Source organism: Bombina bombina, chromosome 6 (genome assembly GCF_027579735.1).
Source record: "Bombina bombina isolate aBomBom1 chromosome 6, aBomBom1.pri, whole genome shotgun sequence".
In the NCBI taxonomy this organism is placed as follows: Eukaryota; Metazoa; Chordata; class Amphibia; order Anura; family Bombinatoridae; genus Bombina; species Bombina bombina.
In genome coordinates this window covers 570,339,983-570,359,079 of record NC_069504.1, presented here as the reverse complement: position 1 = coordinate 570,359,079, position 19,097 = coordinate 570,339,983, and the positions used below count along the sequence as shown (strand labels likewise).

The 19,097-nt window shown below is 37.2% G+C and overlaps 1 protein-coding gene across 1 annotated transcript in view; it reads right to left on the bottom strand.

The window, feature by feature from the left end:
• The window catches only part of LOC128663282 (uncharacterized), a 328,216-nt gene that overhangs the window by 41,325 nt on the left and 267,794 nt on the right, over positions 1–19,097 (bottom strand). The window contains exons 4-6 of the mRNA XM_053717537.1: positions 12,973–13,053; positions 12,841–12,865; positions 9,663–9,697 (exon numbers count right to left, since the gene is read on the bottom strand). Coding sequence (XP_053573512.1) covers positions 9,663–9,697; positions 12,841–12,865; positions 12,973–13,053 — 141 coding nt within the window. The remainder of the gene's footprint in view (positions 1–9,662; positions 9,698–12,840; positions 12,866–12,972; positions 13,054–19,097) is intronic.

The following is a 19,097-nucleotide window of genomic DNA, read 5'->3' as shown; positions in this document are numbered from 1 at the left end:
CATCATCGTTCAAAATAGAAAGTACAAACTTAAACATAATAAAACTTAAAGGACATAGGGCCTGATGATTAAAGATTCTCCTGCTTAGAGAGAAATTGTAGTGCAAACTTCAAATGGGCTGAACTCACTGAATGCTAAAAGGAAAAGGGTGGAACCCTCCAGCACTGCGAGATCTCTCAAGATTCTAGACAGAAAATTGTTGCTATACTTTTCTAAGAGGTGTTCTCTGCATTACTGTATGTGAAGGAAAGACAAGACCAATGCAATATAGCACTGCATGACATGAGAGTTTTGTTACACTTACACTTTGTATTTTATATTACTTTACACTTCAAATTGGCTCCTTTCAGTATTATTACATTAAATTTACATGAAACCCAATTTTTTTCATGATTCAGATAGAGCATGTAATTTTAAACAACTTTCCAATTTACTTTTTTTTTTTTTTTTTTTTTTAAATTTTTTTATTGAGGTCCAACATCATACAAAGCATAAACAAGCTTACAGGATAATTAAACCAATAGACATATGTCTGCATAGTGATAACATCATCAAGTAAAGCCTATAGTTCACATCTATCATACAGAAGAAATTAACAATGCTAAAGATAAACACATGTGAATGAAAAACAAACATCCTGTACATTTAATAGCTATGACAAATGATTTCCCTGATCAGTAAATATTAACTTTGGTACCATAAATACACGACATATAAGCAATATGGGACTAATACAATTCTGATCCTTTTTGTCATAGAGGGTGGAAAAGGGTGGGAGTATCAAAGGCCGCTATCTTATGTCTAATATATAATAATCAATAGGGAAATATGCAATGGAATCTGTGTTCCTTTGCTTACTCAATAAGCTACTAGGGGGTGGCCCCTAGGGGGGGAAACGGAGCCAACCAACTTATAATATACAACTAGGTAAATAAGACTGTGGGGGTAGGACGTACACACCGAACCTGTAAGGCATGACCAATAGGAGTCCAGAGATATGTAAACAAGTGCTATCCTTGAAGTTTTACAAAAAAGAGAATATATACATGCAATGAGTTTTGGGGAGCTTACACATGAACTGAATGGAAATGAATACGGGATGTAAAACCAATCACAGTTGATAAACAAAAACAATATTAAGTCGTATTATGTCCCAAATTACCAACCGAGACATATTGATGAAATCCTGGCAAGCATTACATATTACTCTAATGACGATATTACAGGGTATCTCAGTCATACAGTTTCATTAGCAAATAGAATACAACTTGTTGAATTGCAGTCATCTGGGGAGTCCAAGCCCATGACCGTGCCACCTCGGCCGGCGGCGGCACGGCCACATAAGCAATAAGCTATACTCATCTTCTTTCCCATGAGACTCAGCACAATGACATCCCCCAGTCCCCGCATGTAAAAATAGTGCAAACAAAAAGAGCAGCAGGACATACCCTGAAAGAACACTGACTTTTAGCTAATAGCATGATAAACATTTATATCAAAAGTAAGTGATATTATTGCAAAACTACAATTAATGAAATACCTTTACGTTGATAAATTGACATGCCTGTCCTAACACCATTGGCAAAAAATCTAACATGGTGAGGATCTGACATACTTTCCCTGTCAATATGGTGGCCCAGAATAAGGATGTAGTACAGGATATATATAAGAGTAAATAGACCAATTCTGAATCATTAAACATTGAGCTATTTCCAAAATTAACTAAGGTAAGTACTGTATATAGTAACCACTGGGTTACTTGGTTAGTCTTATAGAATCATAGACAATATGGGTGCCACATGACTGTCTCATGAAGAAAACTATAAAAATAGTACCTAACTGTAATAGGGTGTAGGTCATCACATTGGGCTAGTAGACTTTGGCATGTTAGAGTGCTCAGAAGAAACTTACATAATGAGAACTATGTGAAGACCTGTATTATAACAGATCACCATACTCTGTCCCTCTGCTCTGCTAAATAGTAGTAGAATTGGTTTGCTTATTACATAAAATGGACATATCAATTGCATTGCCTACATTCCCACCTGATTGCAAACAGAAGGATTAGTTTGTTTAGACTTGTGGGATTATATGGGAAAGGGAACTAAGTAGATGCCAGCTAGTCAAATATGGAGTGGGATAGTCTAATAAACAGATATACTCGCTGTGACTGATAAACTGCTATATATTAGAAATCTATATAGGGCTTTAGAGATTCAGTACTATCTCCACTCAACCTATTCCAATTACAAACCTAGAACCTAGTGGGGAGAAAGACATAGTAATTTACATGGTTAGTGTAAAACAAAAACATATAAAGTAGACCGCTGTATAAGCAATTTCAAACAGGTCATAAATAAGAAAGTATACACTAAAGTAAAATTTCCTCAATGTACTATACGATCATTAGTGATTATAAAGGAGTACCAGGTTATAACCTGTTTCTTGGTAAATAAAGTCTACCAACAGCTAGTACTTATTGTCAGCTGCGTGGAGAGAGTACATATGTATAGGGTAGTTACTTAAACAAGTCTCCGGATGAGGGGATATGGATTGGAGAGAGTAATTTTGTTGAGCAGTACCACTTAGGTTCTCAATCTTACCACTCAAGTTCCCAAAACAATGTCTACCCGATGCCCGTCTTGTTTCCTTCTAATATATTCGTGAATTCCCTTCCAGGTAGTGGGAGTTGAGAACATACTTCATGCAAGATGGCCAAATCATTGGGTCTTGCAATCGGAGTGATCAGTGTGACCAGTCTCGTCGGTATTGGTGTAAGCTTAACCATCTCCATATTAGGAGTCGTCCATACCATCATTTGCTGAGGCATAGTCGAGTGGCCGGAATCCCTCTCTGTCAGACTCAGCTTGTTAAGTGAAGTGGCTGCGCTGTCTTGTACCTCGCTCTGCGAAGTAAGATCTGCCCGTACTGACTTGATAGTCTGAACATTCCGCTCTTGATACGCTGCGGGTGCTTGCTCCACCGGGTCCGACTGCCCAACCTTCGAGTAATATCCCTCCTCTGACTGTGATGTCCGAGACACATGGGCGATCTGCTGAAGCATTGCTGCTTCAAACTTTGTCAGAAGGGCATGAAGTTCATGTTCAATAGTGTCCATGTTGAAGCAGAGAGGTAGAAATAAAATCAGTACAAATTTTGCTAGGCTTCAGTTTCCACGTTACTTCCTTAGGCCATACTGCTCAAGAAACCTCTCAGTGCCGAATAATTAGCGTTGAAGAACATAGGCAGAACAAAGTGAGAAGAGCATCCTCAGATATGACTTTAGTACTATTGCCATACATCAACTTTCAGCAAAGTGATGAATTAGTCCATGAAATCTGAAATAAAGTGAGGAGCTCTAGCAAAACACTTCCTGCCGCTTCAACATCTGGCTCCGCCCCCTCTTTTCAATTTACTTTTATTATCTAATTTGTTTTGTTTGCTTGGTATCCTTTATTGAATTTGTAAAATCACAATTCTAAATACACTGCTGTATACAAAAAATTAAAAATAGAAAGTTAAAATGTAAAAAACCTTAATTGTTATGTGAAGTATGCTAACCACCACTTTTTGTTGCATAGTTGACTATTATTTGCTACATGTTAAACTAGTTCTACACCCACCCCACTACATCACTTAAATGCAAAGCCTTGGAACATTAGGCAACCAACTAGGCTTATTGCCACATTGATTGGAAATCACAAACACGTTTGTACGATTCTAGCTAAGCCAACATCTGGGACTTTAACAACCTCAACAATCTCAAACATACATTATAAGATAGTGATAGCGAATATTTCACATCCCTTGTTAGATCCACTTTTTAAATTCAGAAGGATTCCTCATTGTTAGGCATTCCTTCAGTTATGCCCCAATACATAAATAGCTCATTACTTTTGAGACCCACCGTACTTCATAGACTTAAAAGCTGGAGACATGAGCCTTATGCTTAGTTTTAGCATTCCTGGCCACTATAGTGTCCATTTGGTATTTTGGCAGATACTACCTGATTACTTCCCCCCCCCCCATAAATAAAAGTTTACTTAGTAAACGCAGATTCAGAACACATTGGACTTTAATCTGCAAAACGCGTCAGGGGGGTGTTGTGGACAATGGGGTCCAATGTGTTCTAAATTTAACCATTAAGAGTAAATAGAAAACCAGTTATTTAATGTTATTATAGTCCACAAAACTGAGGTAACTACTGAACATTGAATACCAATGAGTATAGGTCATAGATCCAATAATACTCAAATCTAATACCATGGCAGCAAATCAGACTGTGTATAATGTTACTTTCAGTGCTGGCAAGCTATTTAGTCAACAAGATTCGTGCAGTGCACACATAGTAATGATACAGCACACAATTAATATCTATGAGAAATAATCATATGAATGATACATAGAAACGCTGTATTTAGTACGAATACAAATCAACCATATTGCTATCATTGAGCACAATTGTGAGAAAGCGATACAAATAGCAAACATAGATACAAATAGTATTGTGATGTGTTCAATTGTTGCCATTCCACAAATATTTGGACGTAGCAACTCAGTGATACTAGTGAACCAATACAAATTGCTGGGTCAGTTAGAAAAGCACTTTTACTTAATACAAACTCACAGAATCAATATTCTGGAATAAGGGAAAGAATGGTTAACACTGTTAACAGATAGTTAACTTCTAATAGTCTGAGGTATCAATACTTAGTATACAGCAACCTTACTCAAGAGAATATCAGTAACACTAGCGATCTTACACAAGTGATACCAGTTCAAAGAGTGGAGTTCACAATAAGTTATAACAGTTGTATAAACTAACTAATTTAATTTCAAATCTCAACCAATAAAATACAACAGTGTCACACAAAAGTGTAACCTATTACCATCAATTCCCATATACCCATTGTAACATATCTCAGCCTAATGTCACTATCCCTTTAAGAAATCCTTCTCTGACTGCTGCATTTGGGCAGTATTCACATTCAGCTTGCCTGCCTGCCTCATTAATCATTCATGCACCTGATTACCTCAGCCTCTTTTTAAGCCTTCTCAGGTCTAATGTGCCTGGCATTAACATTGAAGTTGTGATCCTGAACAACAGAGGTCTGTGACTGTTTCCTGTATGAATTTACCAACTATTTCAACGTACAGCATTTTCTATTCCAATGCCTAAAATCATCAAATCGCAAGTATCCAAATAATTCCATTTTCTGTTTCCTGGACACTGCTACTTAACAAACTCAGAACTTTATTATAATTCAAGCATACTTTTGGTTATCATCACTCTCTAATTACAACAGCATCCTACTCAGAACTTTATAACTATTTCTCTGCTACAAGTTGTCATTGCTGAAATATCCTGCTGCAAATATGTTAACATATTCTGAACTCTGCATCTATGTGTTCAATTAAAAGCTTTCCTGTGATTCTCCAATATATGTTCAAAAAGTAATTGATGCCTTAAACTTAACTTTCACCTGTGCTGCTCTGCTAATTACTGACATACAGCTCTTTATAATAATATTTACTGTGAACCTGCAACAAACCAAGTTTGCATCTAAATGCACAAACAGTAATTAATGCCTAAACTTGCAGCTTGTCTAAGTACCTGTGCAGCTGTGCTTTAACACTGACATACAGCTTTATATAATATTATGTACTGTGAACCTGCAACAATCCTTAGTTTGCATCTAAGTGTCAATCTTTTACCAGATTACTCTGAAGCCTGAACATTCCACTTTGCTATATTTTTCTCTCATTGAATCCTGCAGTTACTTCTATTAACTAACTATAAGTCACAGTGAACTCAAAATATATTGTATACAAATGTTGCACTCTCCATTTATTCTACAATAACTTCTAGCAACTATGAATCACAGAATATCATCTATCCACGTCCAGGATACTCTTCCCCGGGTCAGGGGTCGGTGTCTTCAAATCCCTACCACTGCCCCGAGGGTCTGTGTCCTGAGCGCATTTACACCGGATCATGACACCCATATTCAGTGCCTTTGTATATAAAATAAACCAATTAAATTTTTTGTATATACGACCAACTGCAATACAGCAATTCAATGTACTGGTACAAACACACCATTGTCTCAATAATTTGCATTAACACTGCATGGTAAATTCTATTTTTTATCTAGCTATCACACAACCAAAGAGATTTTATACACAATCTGCCAATACAACATAAATAAGGAAATTTACGTATATCTAGTAAAACCTTAACATGAATCACTCACATTATTTAGTGAATTATTAGTGACTCATGGGATTTGGTTCAAATTAATAACCATGGAATATGAGCATTTGTGCAATATATTAATCAGTGGTTAATGTTAATCTCTTGTATATACCACAATTAAGGCCATCTATACAACAAATAATAGATAACTCTCAGTGTGGACCTAGCAATTTACTCTTAAATATTTTAATGTTATTTCCCATTTTTTTTATTTTTTGTTAAATATAAGTCATATTTTAAAATCTCCAGCCTCACACAAATCTGGGCACAGAGTGCTATCAAGGCATCACTTTTTTGGAACTCTTTCCAATTTCTTTTCTATAAGTTGATTAGATGCCAGCACCACTACCAATTTAAAAATCTTATCCAAGGATTTAAGATTAAATATATTCAATTGAGAATACATAAAATATCTATATTGGGAGCTTGCCTATATAAGTGCCATTACTTCAGTGTGTGTGTGTGTGTTTAGATAATTTATAAACAAGATCTCTTGTACGGGTGTTATCAGCCTTCCCTATTCCCCCCACCCAGAAAATTATTGAAAACAAGATAACTGTTACAAAGCACCCTTCTAAATGGAAAAATTATTTGAGGTCTCTATTCATGTTTCACATTGAGTGTAACATCAAAGTTTAAAACTCCACAGAAGATATACTATGTTGTATAAAATGACTTTGTATATGTGAATGATGCCAGATATTGGACTTCATTTGCCTTTAAATGTTACTTTTATTATGTACAAGATGTGAATTGTATGACTATGTTTTGTTATTCCTCAATTAAAAAATGTTTTGGGAATTTTTTAAAAAAAACCTTAATATTAAGTGCAAAGTAATATAAAATACAAAGCACAAAGTGTAAATGTAACAGAACTCTTATGTCATGCAGTGCTAAATTGCACCTGGCTTTTCTCTCCTTTACGTTCAGGGGCTACATTACATATGCGGCATCGCCCGCAAAAGCCGGCTGCGTCGGTTTTTGCGCAGGTTTGGCATCCTATATACAGCACCGCATATAAATGCGGCACAAATATTTCACCTGTCGGCCGCAATTTTTACTCCCATAGGCTAACATGGGATTGCGTCGCAAATTATCCAATATTCAGCGCAAGGACTTACGTGGCGAAAATGGAGAAATCTTACTCCATTTTTACCTCGCCATACAAGGCAGCCGCAGCAGGCCTTGTGCTGAGTATGGGAGCACCGTAAATCCTGAAACTAGCTGCAAAAATAAACACCTAACGCATGCGCAATATCTATCTACCTGTCAACCGCAATCCCCCACCGGGGCAATGCCCAACAAATGCCCTTTTCAGTACAATGGGTAGTTTAGGTTTTTTAGTGTTAGGTTCTTTTATTTGGGGGAGTTTGGTGGGTAGGGGGTTTCACTGTTAGGGGGGACTTTGTTTATTTATTTTTTTTAAAAGAGCTGATTATCTTGGGGCAATGCCCTGCAAAAAGGCCATTTTAAGGGCTACTGGTAGTTTATTCTTAGAGTAGGGGGTGTTTTTATTTTGGGAGGGCTTTTTATTTTCATAGGGATTAGGTATAATTAATTTAAATTTGGTAATTTTTGTTTTTTATTTTATGTAATATTAGATTTTTTTATTTTCTGTAATTTTATCTTAAAGGGACAGTCTACACTAGAATTTCAATTTTGATTAGACTGACCCTTTAATTTATACTTAGTTTATTTTTATTTTTAAAGAAGTGTTAGTTTTTTTTATTTTAATAGTAACTTTAGTATTTTGTAATTTTGATTTATTTAGGGGTTGTTAGGTTAGGGGGTGTTAGGCTAGGGGGCTTAGTAATTTATTTATTTGCGTTGTGGGCTTTGGCGGTTTAGGGGTTAATACTTTAATAGGAAGTTTGCGTTGTTGGTTAATGGCGGATTACGGGTTAATACTTTTAATAGGTAGTTTGCGATGTTGGGGTTAGGCGGATTTAGGGGTTAAAAATTTAGTTATTACTTGCGGTGTGGGTTTGATGGCGATATAGGGGTTATTAGTTTAATTAGGCTTATTGCGTTGTGGGGGTTGTCGGTTTAGGGGTTAATACATTTATTATTAGTTGTGAGAGGGGGGATTGCGGATATAGGGGTTTTACGTGTTGGGTTTATTTTTGGGAGGTGTGTTAGACTTTTACGGGAGATTAGATTTTTTTTTTTACTTTTCTTAGGCACCACCAGTTTCTAAAGTGCCGTAAGTCACTAGTGACTCCAGAAATTTGTATTTACACTCATTTCTGGACATCGCTAGTTTATCTGACTTACGGCACTTTATAAACTGCTGGCGCCCTATATGTAATAGCCCAATGTGCAAGGTAAAATTACGGGCGGCGCGGGTTGCAGCGGTTGCGCTGAAGCCTGCGCCGTATATGTAATTGTGCCCCAGAAATGCAGGGAAGACTCAGGGAAAAGAAGTATAGCAAAATCTGCCTTTCTAGAATTTTGCAAGTGATCTTGTAATGCCAGAGGATAATTTTAGATCATCAAATGTTTTGTATTTTATGTATTGTGAGGCAGGATGATAGCTTACTTCCATAATCAGAGAAAGAGTGGCAAGGAACCTAGCTGCAGAGAGCCACAAAGGAGGCAAAGTGAAAGTATCATGACATGTCCTGATGGTTGCGGTCCAGGAGAGACATGCAGGAATAATTTATACCTTCCACTTTGATCAGTTAATGTCCCCTACAGTCTGGAGGAGTGAGTCAAGAAAGGTGGTGGCTTTTGAGCTGTTAAGAGAAGAAGATTCAGTAGGAGGATGGACTGTGTTGCTGTTTTGGCATAAAGTTTTCTGGGACCTGATACAGAATCTGTAAATGCAAACAAGGGATCTGCAGATCAGCAGGTGTCCTGTGGGGGTAGTGCTGTGCAAGTGGATGTTCAATGAGGTTAAAGGAGTTAATTGCAAGTGTGGAGAAGAGTGTGTAGAAAGTGCTGCAGTGGTGGATGCATGGGTTTCACAGGTTGTGGGAGTAACAGGGGGGTGCCTCTGGACCTAATGGAGGGGCAACTTGGGTAACAGGTATTGCAGCACCTAGTGGCACAGGGTGGTGAATCAAGCCTTTAGGAGCCCCTGTTTGTGTTCAGTCAGATGTTTAGGTATACATTTGTTGGAAGAAACCAAAGATAAGATCTGAAGAGGGAGTTGTTGGAGCTTTTTCCCTGCTTCCTCATACTATTTTAGTCCTTTTGTTGTGTCAAGTTTTTAGTTATAATTATTATTACAAAGAAAATAAATAAATAAAATTGTCTGTAAAGAAATAAAAAGATAGCTTGATAAATAAAGACAGCTTCATTAAGATGGTGGCATGGAAATATTAACAGTGCAGGGAAAAACACAGTTTTTGTGCTGAAGCCCATTTATTTCTAAAATAAGAAAATGTATTGTCTGGTTACTTACATTCATCACCCTGCAGTTCTGTTGCATCTGAGTCACTTTAAAATAAAAGGAAAAAAAATCAGAGAAATGTAATAAGTAGCATAAACGTGTTTTTTTTAGTGTTTATAGGAGGGTATGCTTACAAAGTAACCTTCATTTTTCTCAATTACTGTTTTACCTTCTTCAGATATTATCATATAATGTATTTATTTTCCATTATAAAAAATATTACCATGAAGATCCAGTAGAAATGTAATTCCTACATATTCAACCTGCATAGCTTTATCACATAAATACTGAAATAAGTATAGGGACATAAACAACAAAATTGTTCTTTCATGATTTAGACAGAGCATACAATTTTAAACAACATTCCAATGTACTTCTATTATAAAAATGTGCTTCATTCTTGTGGCATCATTTGTTGAAGGAGCAGTGATGCACTACTGGGAGCTAGCTGAACACATCAGGTGAGCCAATGACAATCAGCAGCTAGTTCATAATACTGTATTGCTGTGCCTAAGCTTACCTAGTTATGCTTCCATCAAATAATCTAATAAAAACAGAAAAACATCCCCTATCCTGTAATATTCCCCACTGTGGACCCTCCCTCCACAAGGTCCCTCAACTAAACTGACCCTTATGGTAAGATCCCACTCACTACAAGACCCCTTATCTAAAATGGCATGACGCTTAGACTCTCCAAACCCCTTAAACCTACTAAGTAGGTTTTTACTAAAATCAATTATAAGATCAACTAAAAAAATACTTTAAAAAAGCCCCATAGGAAAAAATATTAATCCTGCATAACTTGGTGTCCTTTTCTTACTGTCCCTTGCCATGTTCCGCCTCTTCTCCAGATTTTTTATTTTATTTTAATACACCATATCTGCTCCTTTTGTTATTGTTTTAATTGAATTCAACCCATTCATCTCATTGCTTAATTTTTATCAAATAAAAACATCCTGCATGAATGTATTGTTAATGGGGGAGGGGGGAATTTGGCAATGGGGTTATGGCAGTTAAGGAGTTAATAGCAGGGGGATTTTGAATTGAGGTATGGCAGTTGGGGGTTAAATCCTTACAGAAAGTGTGGAAAACAGCACCAAAGGATATGTGGCTTGTGGGGCACGGAACCCAGGATCTGCCTTATCCTGCAAACACTCCAGACAATAAAATAATTTGTTCCAGCCACCAGTAGTTTAAAAGACCTTTATTCTTTCATCAGCTAGGGTCTCAGACAAAAATACAACGTTTCAGGCCTGCTATAGGCCCTTAGACATGACTAAGGGCCTATAGCAGGCCTGAAACGTTGTATTTTTGTCTAAGACCCTAGCTGATGAAAGAATAAAGGTCTTTTAAACTACTGGTGGCTGGAACAAATTATTTTATTAGTTGGGGGTTAAAAGCAGAAGGAATAGAGAGATGGGGGTCAATTTACTATTGTGCGGACGGACATGATACGATGTAGCGTATCATGTCCGCCGCCCATCGATAAATGCCGACAGTATACACTGTCAGCATTTATCATTGCACCAGCAGTTCTTGTGAACTGCTGGTGCAATGCCGCCCCCTGCAGATACGCAGATTTGCGGCTGCTAGCAGGGGGTGTCAATCAACCCAATCGTATTCGATTGGGCTGATTGCTGTCCGCCACCTCAGAGGTGGCGGACGAGTTAAGGAGCAGTGGTCTTAGGACCGCTGCTTCTTAACTTCCGCTTCAGGCGGAACTGAAACGGAGTGGGTCGGAAGCAGCATCCGCTGCTTCATAAATCGACCCCAAGGTTTGTGATACGGTTATTAAAGAGAGAAAACAGGGGAATTTTGCATTGCATTGGGGTTATGGCAGCTAGGTGGTTGATTGGGATGGTATTATTTTTTTTGGGGGGGGTTTCTGGCATTAGGAGAGTAATTGTCAGGTTATTTTGTTTTGTGGATTATGCAGATTAGGGGGTAATAAGGGGGTTTTGCTTTGGGGTCCAGCAGTTAGGAAGTCACTTTCAGTGGGGTGTCTGGCAGTTTAGGGGTTATTAGCATTTAGGTATTTTAGTGGTGGGAGGATAATTGTGATTGAGGTTTATTGCAATTAGTAGTTAGTTTCTATGAGGGGCTGTAGTTTAGTAATTAATAGCAATTACAAGGGCTTAGTTGTAGGTGTTAATTGGGATGGGGTTATGGCAATAAGGGAATTAATTCTGATGGGGGGTTTAGGATTTTTTTATTTTGTTTTTCAGGTAATTTTTTGTTAGCACTAGATATAGTGCTGTTGTAAAGCACTTTGAGCTTGCACAATGTTTGCCGCTCACAACATTTTTGAAAGGTACAACAAATTAACCATCTGCTGGATATAGCAGGAGTGATATAAGGTTTTGATGCCATTGGTATTTTCGCACTTCATTTGTAATCTGGCCCACAATATTTTAAGTAGTTGATTGCAGCAAAACCTCCAAAACAATAATCACAAATACTAATTTTATGCATAATATGAACTCATAAAAAATACTGTAACGGTTAATTCTGTGAGATATGAGATTTTAGTTAAATATTTAACACATTAAAGCACATCTCTCAATACAAGTTATACTAATATTTAAAGGGACATTAAACTGCAGAGTACAACTACAGTAACATGGTTACTACTCACAATGCTATTGTTTCCCTCATTTGCCTGCAGCTGTCTTCAAAGTCGTTTTCTTATTTTCAAACTTTACAATGATCAGTTAGTGAAGCTCTGCATCTTCACACTGGGTACCGCCATCTTTTTTTTTTTTGTTGCGTAACTTTTAAACTGTGCAGAAAACTTCAGAAATGTAACACTTCAGCACTATCATGTGACCTATACTGAAGTGCAAAGTACAGCTGTGAAAAAGTCAGTAACATCACAGATCTGTGAAAGTGAACAGGATGTCACAGGATGTAACAGTATGAGTGTTACAAGATGGCGACACCCAGTATAAAATGCAGAGCTTTACCAACTGGATTCTGTATTGAGTTAAAATAAGAGAACACATTTAAAGAGAGCTGCAGGTACAGGAGGGAAAAGCAGCATGATTAGTATTAACCCTTCTATTGTAGTTGAAGTTTAATGTCCCTTTAAACTCTTATCAAATTAGTATTAGTTAATGAAATAATCAAACTACTCAAGTACAATAATACATATCAAATCAAAGAAATAAACATATATACATAGATACATTACCTATATTTTTTTTGCTTCTTTTTTCCTAGAAATAATTAAAATATATATAAGAATTCTATATTTTCTGAAACAATGTTGTCTTGTTTTTGTTTTGTTTTTATTATTTTTGATTGCTCTTTTTTATCAGCTCACCTTTAACACGGACAAAGTACACCACCAAAATCATTATACCAATGAAGACTCCTCCCACAGTTCCACGAATAATATACAAGACTGTAAAACAAGATGATTGCAAGATTTAATCTGTTTAAGTCATTGGCCTCTAGTTATCAAGCCGTCAACCGCAAATAAGCTTGAATTCCGCAGCGTATTTGTGGCGAGGCTGATTCGCCTAAGTTATCAACCCCTACAGCCCGGCAAAAATAGAATATAGTGACATAAGCTTCGATCCGCCGGACTCAGTCCAACACAGATCGATTCTTACGTCACTACAGATGTTCCAAACGCAAGTTCGGCACAATCTGACTATTTTTGGTAGTTATCAAACTACTACCAGGTATGCTTGTCACTAATCCGGGCCAGCGTACCTGGATTTCAATCCGCCACCCTGGAGGCGGCGGATCCCATAGTGATCAATGGGAGTCTGACCATAGCGAAAGCTCATGTTCGCTGCTGCCCGATATCCCATTGATTCCTATGGGAGATGTCTGCACCTAACACCCTAACATGTACCCCGAGTCTAAACACCCCTAATCTGCCCCCCCTACACCGCCGCAACTAAATAAAGTTATTACCCCCTAAACCGCCCCCAGACCCCGCCGCCACCTATATTAAACTTATTAACCCCTAAACCTAAGTCTAACCCTAACACCCCCTAACTTAAATATTATTTTAATAAATCTAAATAATATTACTAGTATTAACTAACTAATTCCTATTTAAAACTAAATACTTACCTGTAAAATAAACCCTAAGATAGCTACAATATAAATAATCATTATATTGTAGCTATTTTAGGGTTTATTTTTATTTTACAGGCAACTTTGTATTTATTTTAACTAGGTAGAATAGTTATTAAATAGTTATTTACTATTTAATATCTACCTAGTTAAAATACTTACAAAATTACCTGTAAAATAAATCCTAACCTAAGTTACAATTAAACCTAACATTACACTATCATTAAATAAATTACCTACAATTACCTAAAATTAAATTAAATAAACTAAACTATAGTACAAAAACAAACAAACACTAAATTACAGAAAATAAAAAAGAATTTCAAGAAGTTTAAACTAATTACACCTAATCTAAGCCCCCTAATAAAATAATAAAGCCCCCAAAATTAAAAAAAATGCCCTACCCTATTCTAAATTACCAAGTAACCAGCTCTTTTACCAGCCCTTAAAGGGCTTTTTGTTGGGCATTGCCCCAAAGTAATCAGCTCTTTTACCTGTAAAAAAAAAATACAATACCCCCCCAATATTAAAACCCACCTCATGCTGGAGGGGGTGTGGAGAGGAGGGCTCACTTCACCACATATGGTGGTCCTGCCCGAAACTTCAAAGATTCTGGCTCGAGGTTTCTCATGAAATCTCGGATCTATTGGGTACCCCAACCCATATTGATATTGAAACCCTTCTACTCCGATCACTCCCCAAAACAAGTAGCGCTGCCCACAACACTCTCCTAGTGATCATGATTACAGCGGTCAAAAAATTAATCCCCAAACTCTGGAAAACACAAAATACCCCTTCTCGTCAAGATTGGAAAAATCAGGTTTCGGAGCTCCTCTCCCTAGAGGTACCACTACTCTCGAACCCATAATCTCACAAAACACGAGATGATATGTGCATTGTGGAATAGAACAATCTGACAATACTATTCAAAAATGTAACCACCCTACACGACCTTAGCAGGTTTCCCCTCCCTAATTTAACAGTTTTTTTTTTTTCGTTTTTTTTTCTTTCTTCTTCCTCTCTATCTCTCCCTTCCCCCATCTTCTCTCCCTCTTTCCTTCCTCTCATATTCCCTTCCCCTGACCATCAACCCTCCTCCCTCCTTATTTCCCTCACACAACCAACTCAGTTCAAAACTTCAACCTCAAATCAAATCCCCTGACGCCCACACTATACTTCATAACTGATAAATAGATTCCCTATATTGGCATCACTAACCACTTTTGTTTTAAAATAATTTTTATTGAAAGAACTTTTGCAAAATACACACAAAAGAAACTTTTATCATTACATACTCATCCTTTCTGAGATACAGGTATTCAAGTCATATAAAAAAATCAGTGCCCCTGTGTGAATTCCTACTTGTAAATCCAGAGACCGTAATCATTAACCACTTTTATCCTGAAATCCTATATAGATTATGTTGTCGAGGTCTTTGTTAATAATGTACTATGAGAAGGTAATTTTAGGCCTACTTCATAAACTTGAACTACCTTGTATTACCTTTTCCTTCTCTTGTCTACTCTCTATACCTGGCAACTTATCAATGTCACTCACTCGTATTATTTGTTATAATCTTTCTTGTGTATATTGTCAGATTAATAATTATTCTCATTATTGTATTATTCACAATTTTCAATAAAGCTTGTTTTAAAAAAAAAAAAAAAAAAAAACACCACCCACATACCCCTACTCTAACCCACCCAATCCCCCCTTAAAAAAAACTAACACTAACCCCCTGAAGATCTCCATACCTTGAGTCGTCTTCACCCAGCTGAGCCAAATTCTTCATCCAATCCGGGCGATGTGGTCCTCCATCCGGGCGAAGTCTTGATCCAAGCGGCAAAGAACAGGTCCTCCTTCCGGGCAATGTCTTCCTCCAAGCAGCATCTTCTATCTTCTTTCTTCCGGCTCCATCTTCATCCCGCCGATGTGGAACATCCACCTTTCCAGACGGACTAACGACGATGACGAATAAAGGTTCCTTTAAGGGACGTCATCCAAGATGGCGTCCCTTGAATTCTGATTGGCTGATAGGATTCTATCAGCCAATCGGAATTAAGGTAAGAAAAATCCGATTGGCTGATTCAATCAGCCAATCAGATTGAAGTTCAATCCGATTGGCTGATCCAATCAGCCAATAGGATTGAGCTTGCATTCTATTGGCTGATCGTAACAGCCAATAGAATGCGAGCTCAATCCGATTGGCTGATTGGGAGATCTTCAGGGGGTTAGTGTTAGATTTTTTTAAGGGGGGATTGGGTGGGTTAGAGTAGGGGTATGTGGGTGGTGGGTTTTAATGTTGGGGGGGTATTGCATTTTTTTTACAGGTAAAAGAGCTGATTACTTTGGGGCAATGCCCGCAAAAAGCCCTTTTAAGGGCTGGTAAAAGAGCTGGTTACTTGGTAATTTAGAATAGGGTAGGGCATTTTTTTTATTTTGGGGGACTTTATTATTTTATTAGGGGGCTTAGATTAGGTGTAATTTGTTTAAACTTCTTGTAATTCTTTTTATTTTCTGTAATTTAGTGTTTGTTTTTTTGTACTATAGTTTAGTTTATTTAATTTAATGTAATTGTAGGTAATTTATTTAATGATAGTGTAGTGTTAGGTTTAATTGTAAATTAGTTTAGGATTTATTTTACAGGTAATTTTGTAAGTATTTTAACTAGGTAGATATTAAATAGTTAATAACTATTTAATAACTATTCTACCTAGCTAAAATAAATACAAAGTTGCCTGTAAAATAAAAATAAATCCTAAAATAGCTACAATATAATTATTATATTATTATTATTAGCTATCTTGGGGTTTATTTTACAGGTAAGTATTTAGTTTTAAATAGGAATTAGTTAGTTAATACTAGTAATATTATTTAGATTTATTAAAATAATATTTAAGTTAGAGGGTGTTAGGGTTAGGGTTAGACTTAGGTTTAGGGGTTAATAAGTTTAATATAGGTGGCGGCGGGGTCCGGGAGTGGCGGTTTAGGGGTTAATGATTTTAATGTAGGTTGCGGCGGTGTAGTGGGGGGCAGGATAGGGGTTAATAACTTTAATATAGGTGGCGGTGGGCTCCGGGTACGGCGGTTTAGGGGTTAAACAATTTATTTAGTTGCGGCGGGATCCGCAGGATAAGGGTTAATAAGTTTATGTAGGTGGCGGTGGTGTAGTGGGGGGCAGGATAGGGGTTAATAGGTATGATGTAGGTGGCGGCGGGGTCCGGGAGCGGAGGTTTAGGGGTTAATACATTTATTATAGTTGCAGCGGGTCCAGGAGCGGCGGTTTAGGGGGTAATAACTTTATTTAGATGCGGGGGGCTCCGGGAGCGGCGGTTTAGGGGGTAAAACAGTGTCATTTAGTGTGGGTGCTTAGTGACAGGCTATCAAAAAAGCTGCAAAGAAGCAGATGAGCAGCGAGATCGATGACTGTCAGTTAACAACAGTCCGCTGCTCATCGCTCCTTACTTGGTGCGCGGCTTCTTGACAGCTTTTTTGATAACTTTGGAGAGCGTATTCAGGTCTGCGGCGGCGATGGTAGGCGAGCTTAGGCGAGCGTATTGGGCCGGCGAATGCAGCTAAGTAGACGGCTTCATAACTAGAGGCCCTTGACTGATATACATTAAAATGGATAAAAGGAAAACTGCTTATTTTAATTTTACAACCCCAATTCTGAAAAAGTTGGGACAGTATGGAAAATGCAAAAAGACAAACAAACAAAAAGAGTTATTTGAAAATGTATTTCACTCTGTACTATACTGAAAACACATTATGAACACATTATGTTATGTTTTACTTTGTGAATTGAAAGGAATTTTTGAAAATACACACTTATTTCTAATCTGATGAGTGCAAAACACTTCAAAAAAATTGGGACATTGGACTGTTTACCACTGTGTAACATCACCTATTCTTTTAATAACACTTATTAAGCGTTTGGGCACTGAAGACACCAGTTGGTGCAACTGTGCTGGGCCTTCGTTGCCTTTTTTTTTGCTTTATAATGCACCACATATTCTCAATCGGAGACAGGTCAGGACTGCAGGTAGGCCATGATAGCACCCGCATTCTCTGCTTATGCAACCATGTGCTTGTAATCAGGGCAGAATGTGGTTTGGCATTGTCCTGCTAGAAAAAGGCAGAGACATCCCTGGAAAAGACGACATCTAGATGGCATCATATGTTGCTCCAAAATATATACATATCTTTCTGCATTAATGTTGCCCTCACAGATGTGCAAGTTACCCATGCCATGGGTACTGATACACCCCTATAACAATGACAGACACTGTCTTTTGGACCTGATGCTTATAACAGCTTGGATTGTCCTTTTCCTCTTTGGCCCAGAGAACATGATGGCTGTTTTTTCTATCTTTGTTTTGCAGCCAATACGCCCCAACTAACGCCTGCAATAAACATTGCTTATTACGTTAAGACATCAACCTGTAAATTATATTTAGTACATTTTGGACAAAAAACTCATGTTTCTTTTCAAAATAATTGTACCAAATCACAAAATCCACAGAAACAAAGCTGCGGGCAACAGCTAATATATATATATATATATATATATATATATATATATATATATATATATATATATATATATATATATATATATATATATATATATATATATATATATATATATATATATATATATATATATATATATATCTCACGCAAAACTCCATCATTCTCCTCTCTCACACACTTCTCTCCTCTCTTTTAAAATTTCCTCCTTTCTTCTACACTCTCATCCTCTCTCACATTCTCCCTCTCTCATTCTTTCTCTCTTACTCACTCTCCTCCATTCTTCTACACTCTCTTACTCTCATTTGATGATCCTCAAACTACTTTAGAAGTAATTTGCACATCATCAGACATCATCAGGCTTGTAAAGTTATCAGCTAAGGTAAACAATTCTGGGTGATGACAGAATTAGCAAATTACCTTACTGATTACTTCACAAGCATGAACAGCTGGTGAATTACTCTAGAGTCATCTAAATTAAATATTTTGTCCAGTGTGCATACTTCAGGATGGCTTCTGATGACTATTTCAGAATGACTCCAGCAAGATCATCATTTTTAACTAGGGTCCACCAAGTTCTAAGTGCCTGAGGTTCAAGCATACTTCATAACATAAAGGGTAAATTATATATGGATTATATACCACAATAGTTGGTAATGGCAAACACTGCGGGGGACTTCAAGAATGCCTGGGATAAACATAAGTCTATCCTACGGACTAAATAAATTTATACTTTTAGGAAATTTTGGGCAGATTTGTTTGGCCTATGGTTGTTATCTGCTGTCAAAATCTATGTTTATACATAAAGGAGTCAAGACATAATGTAAT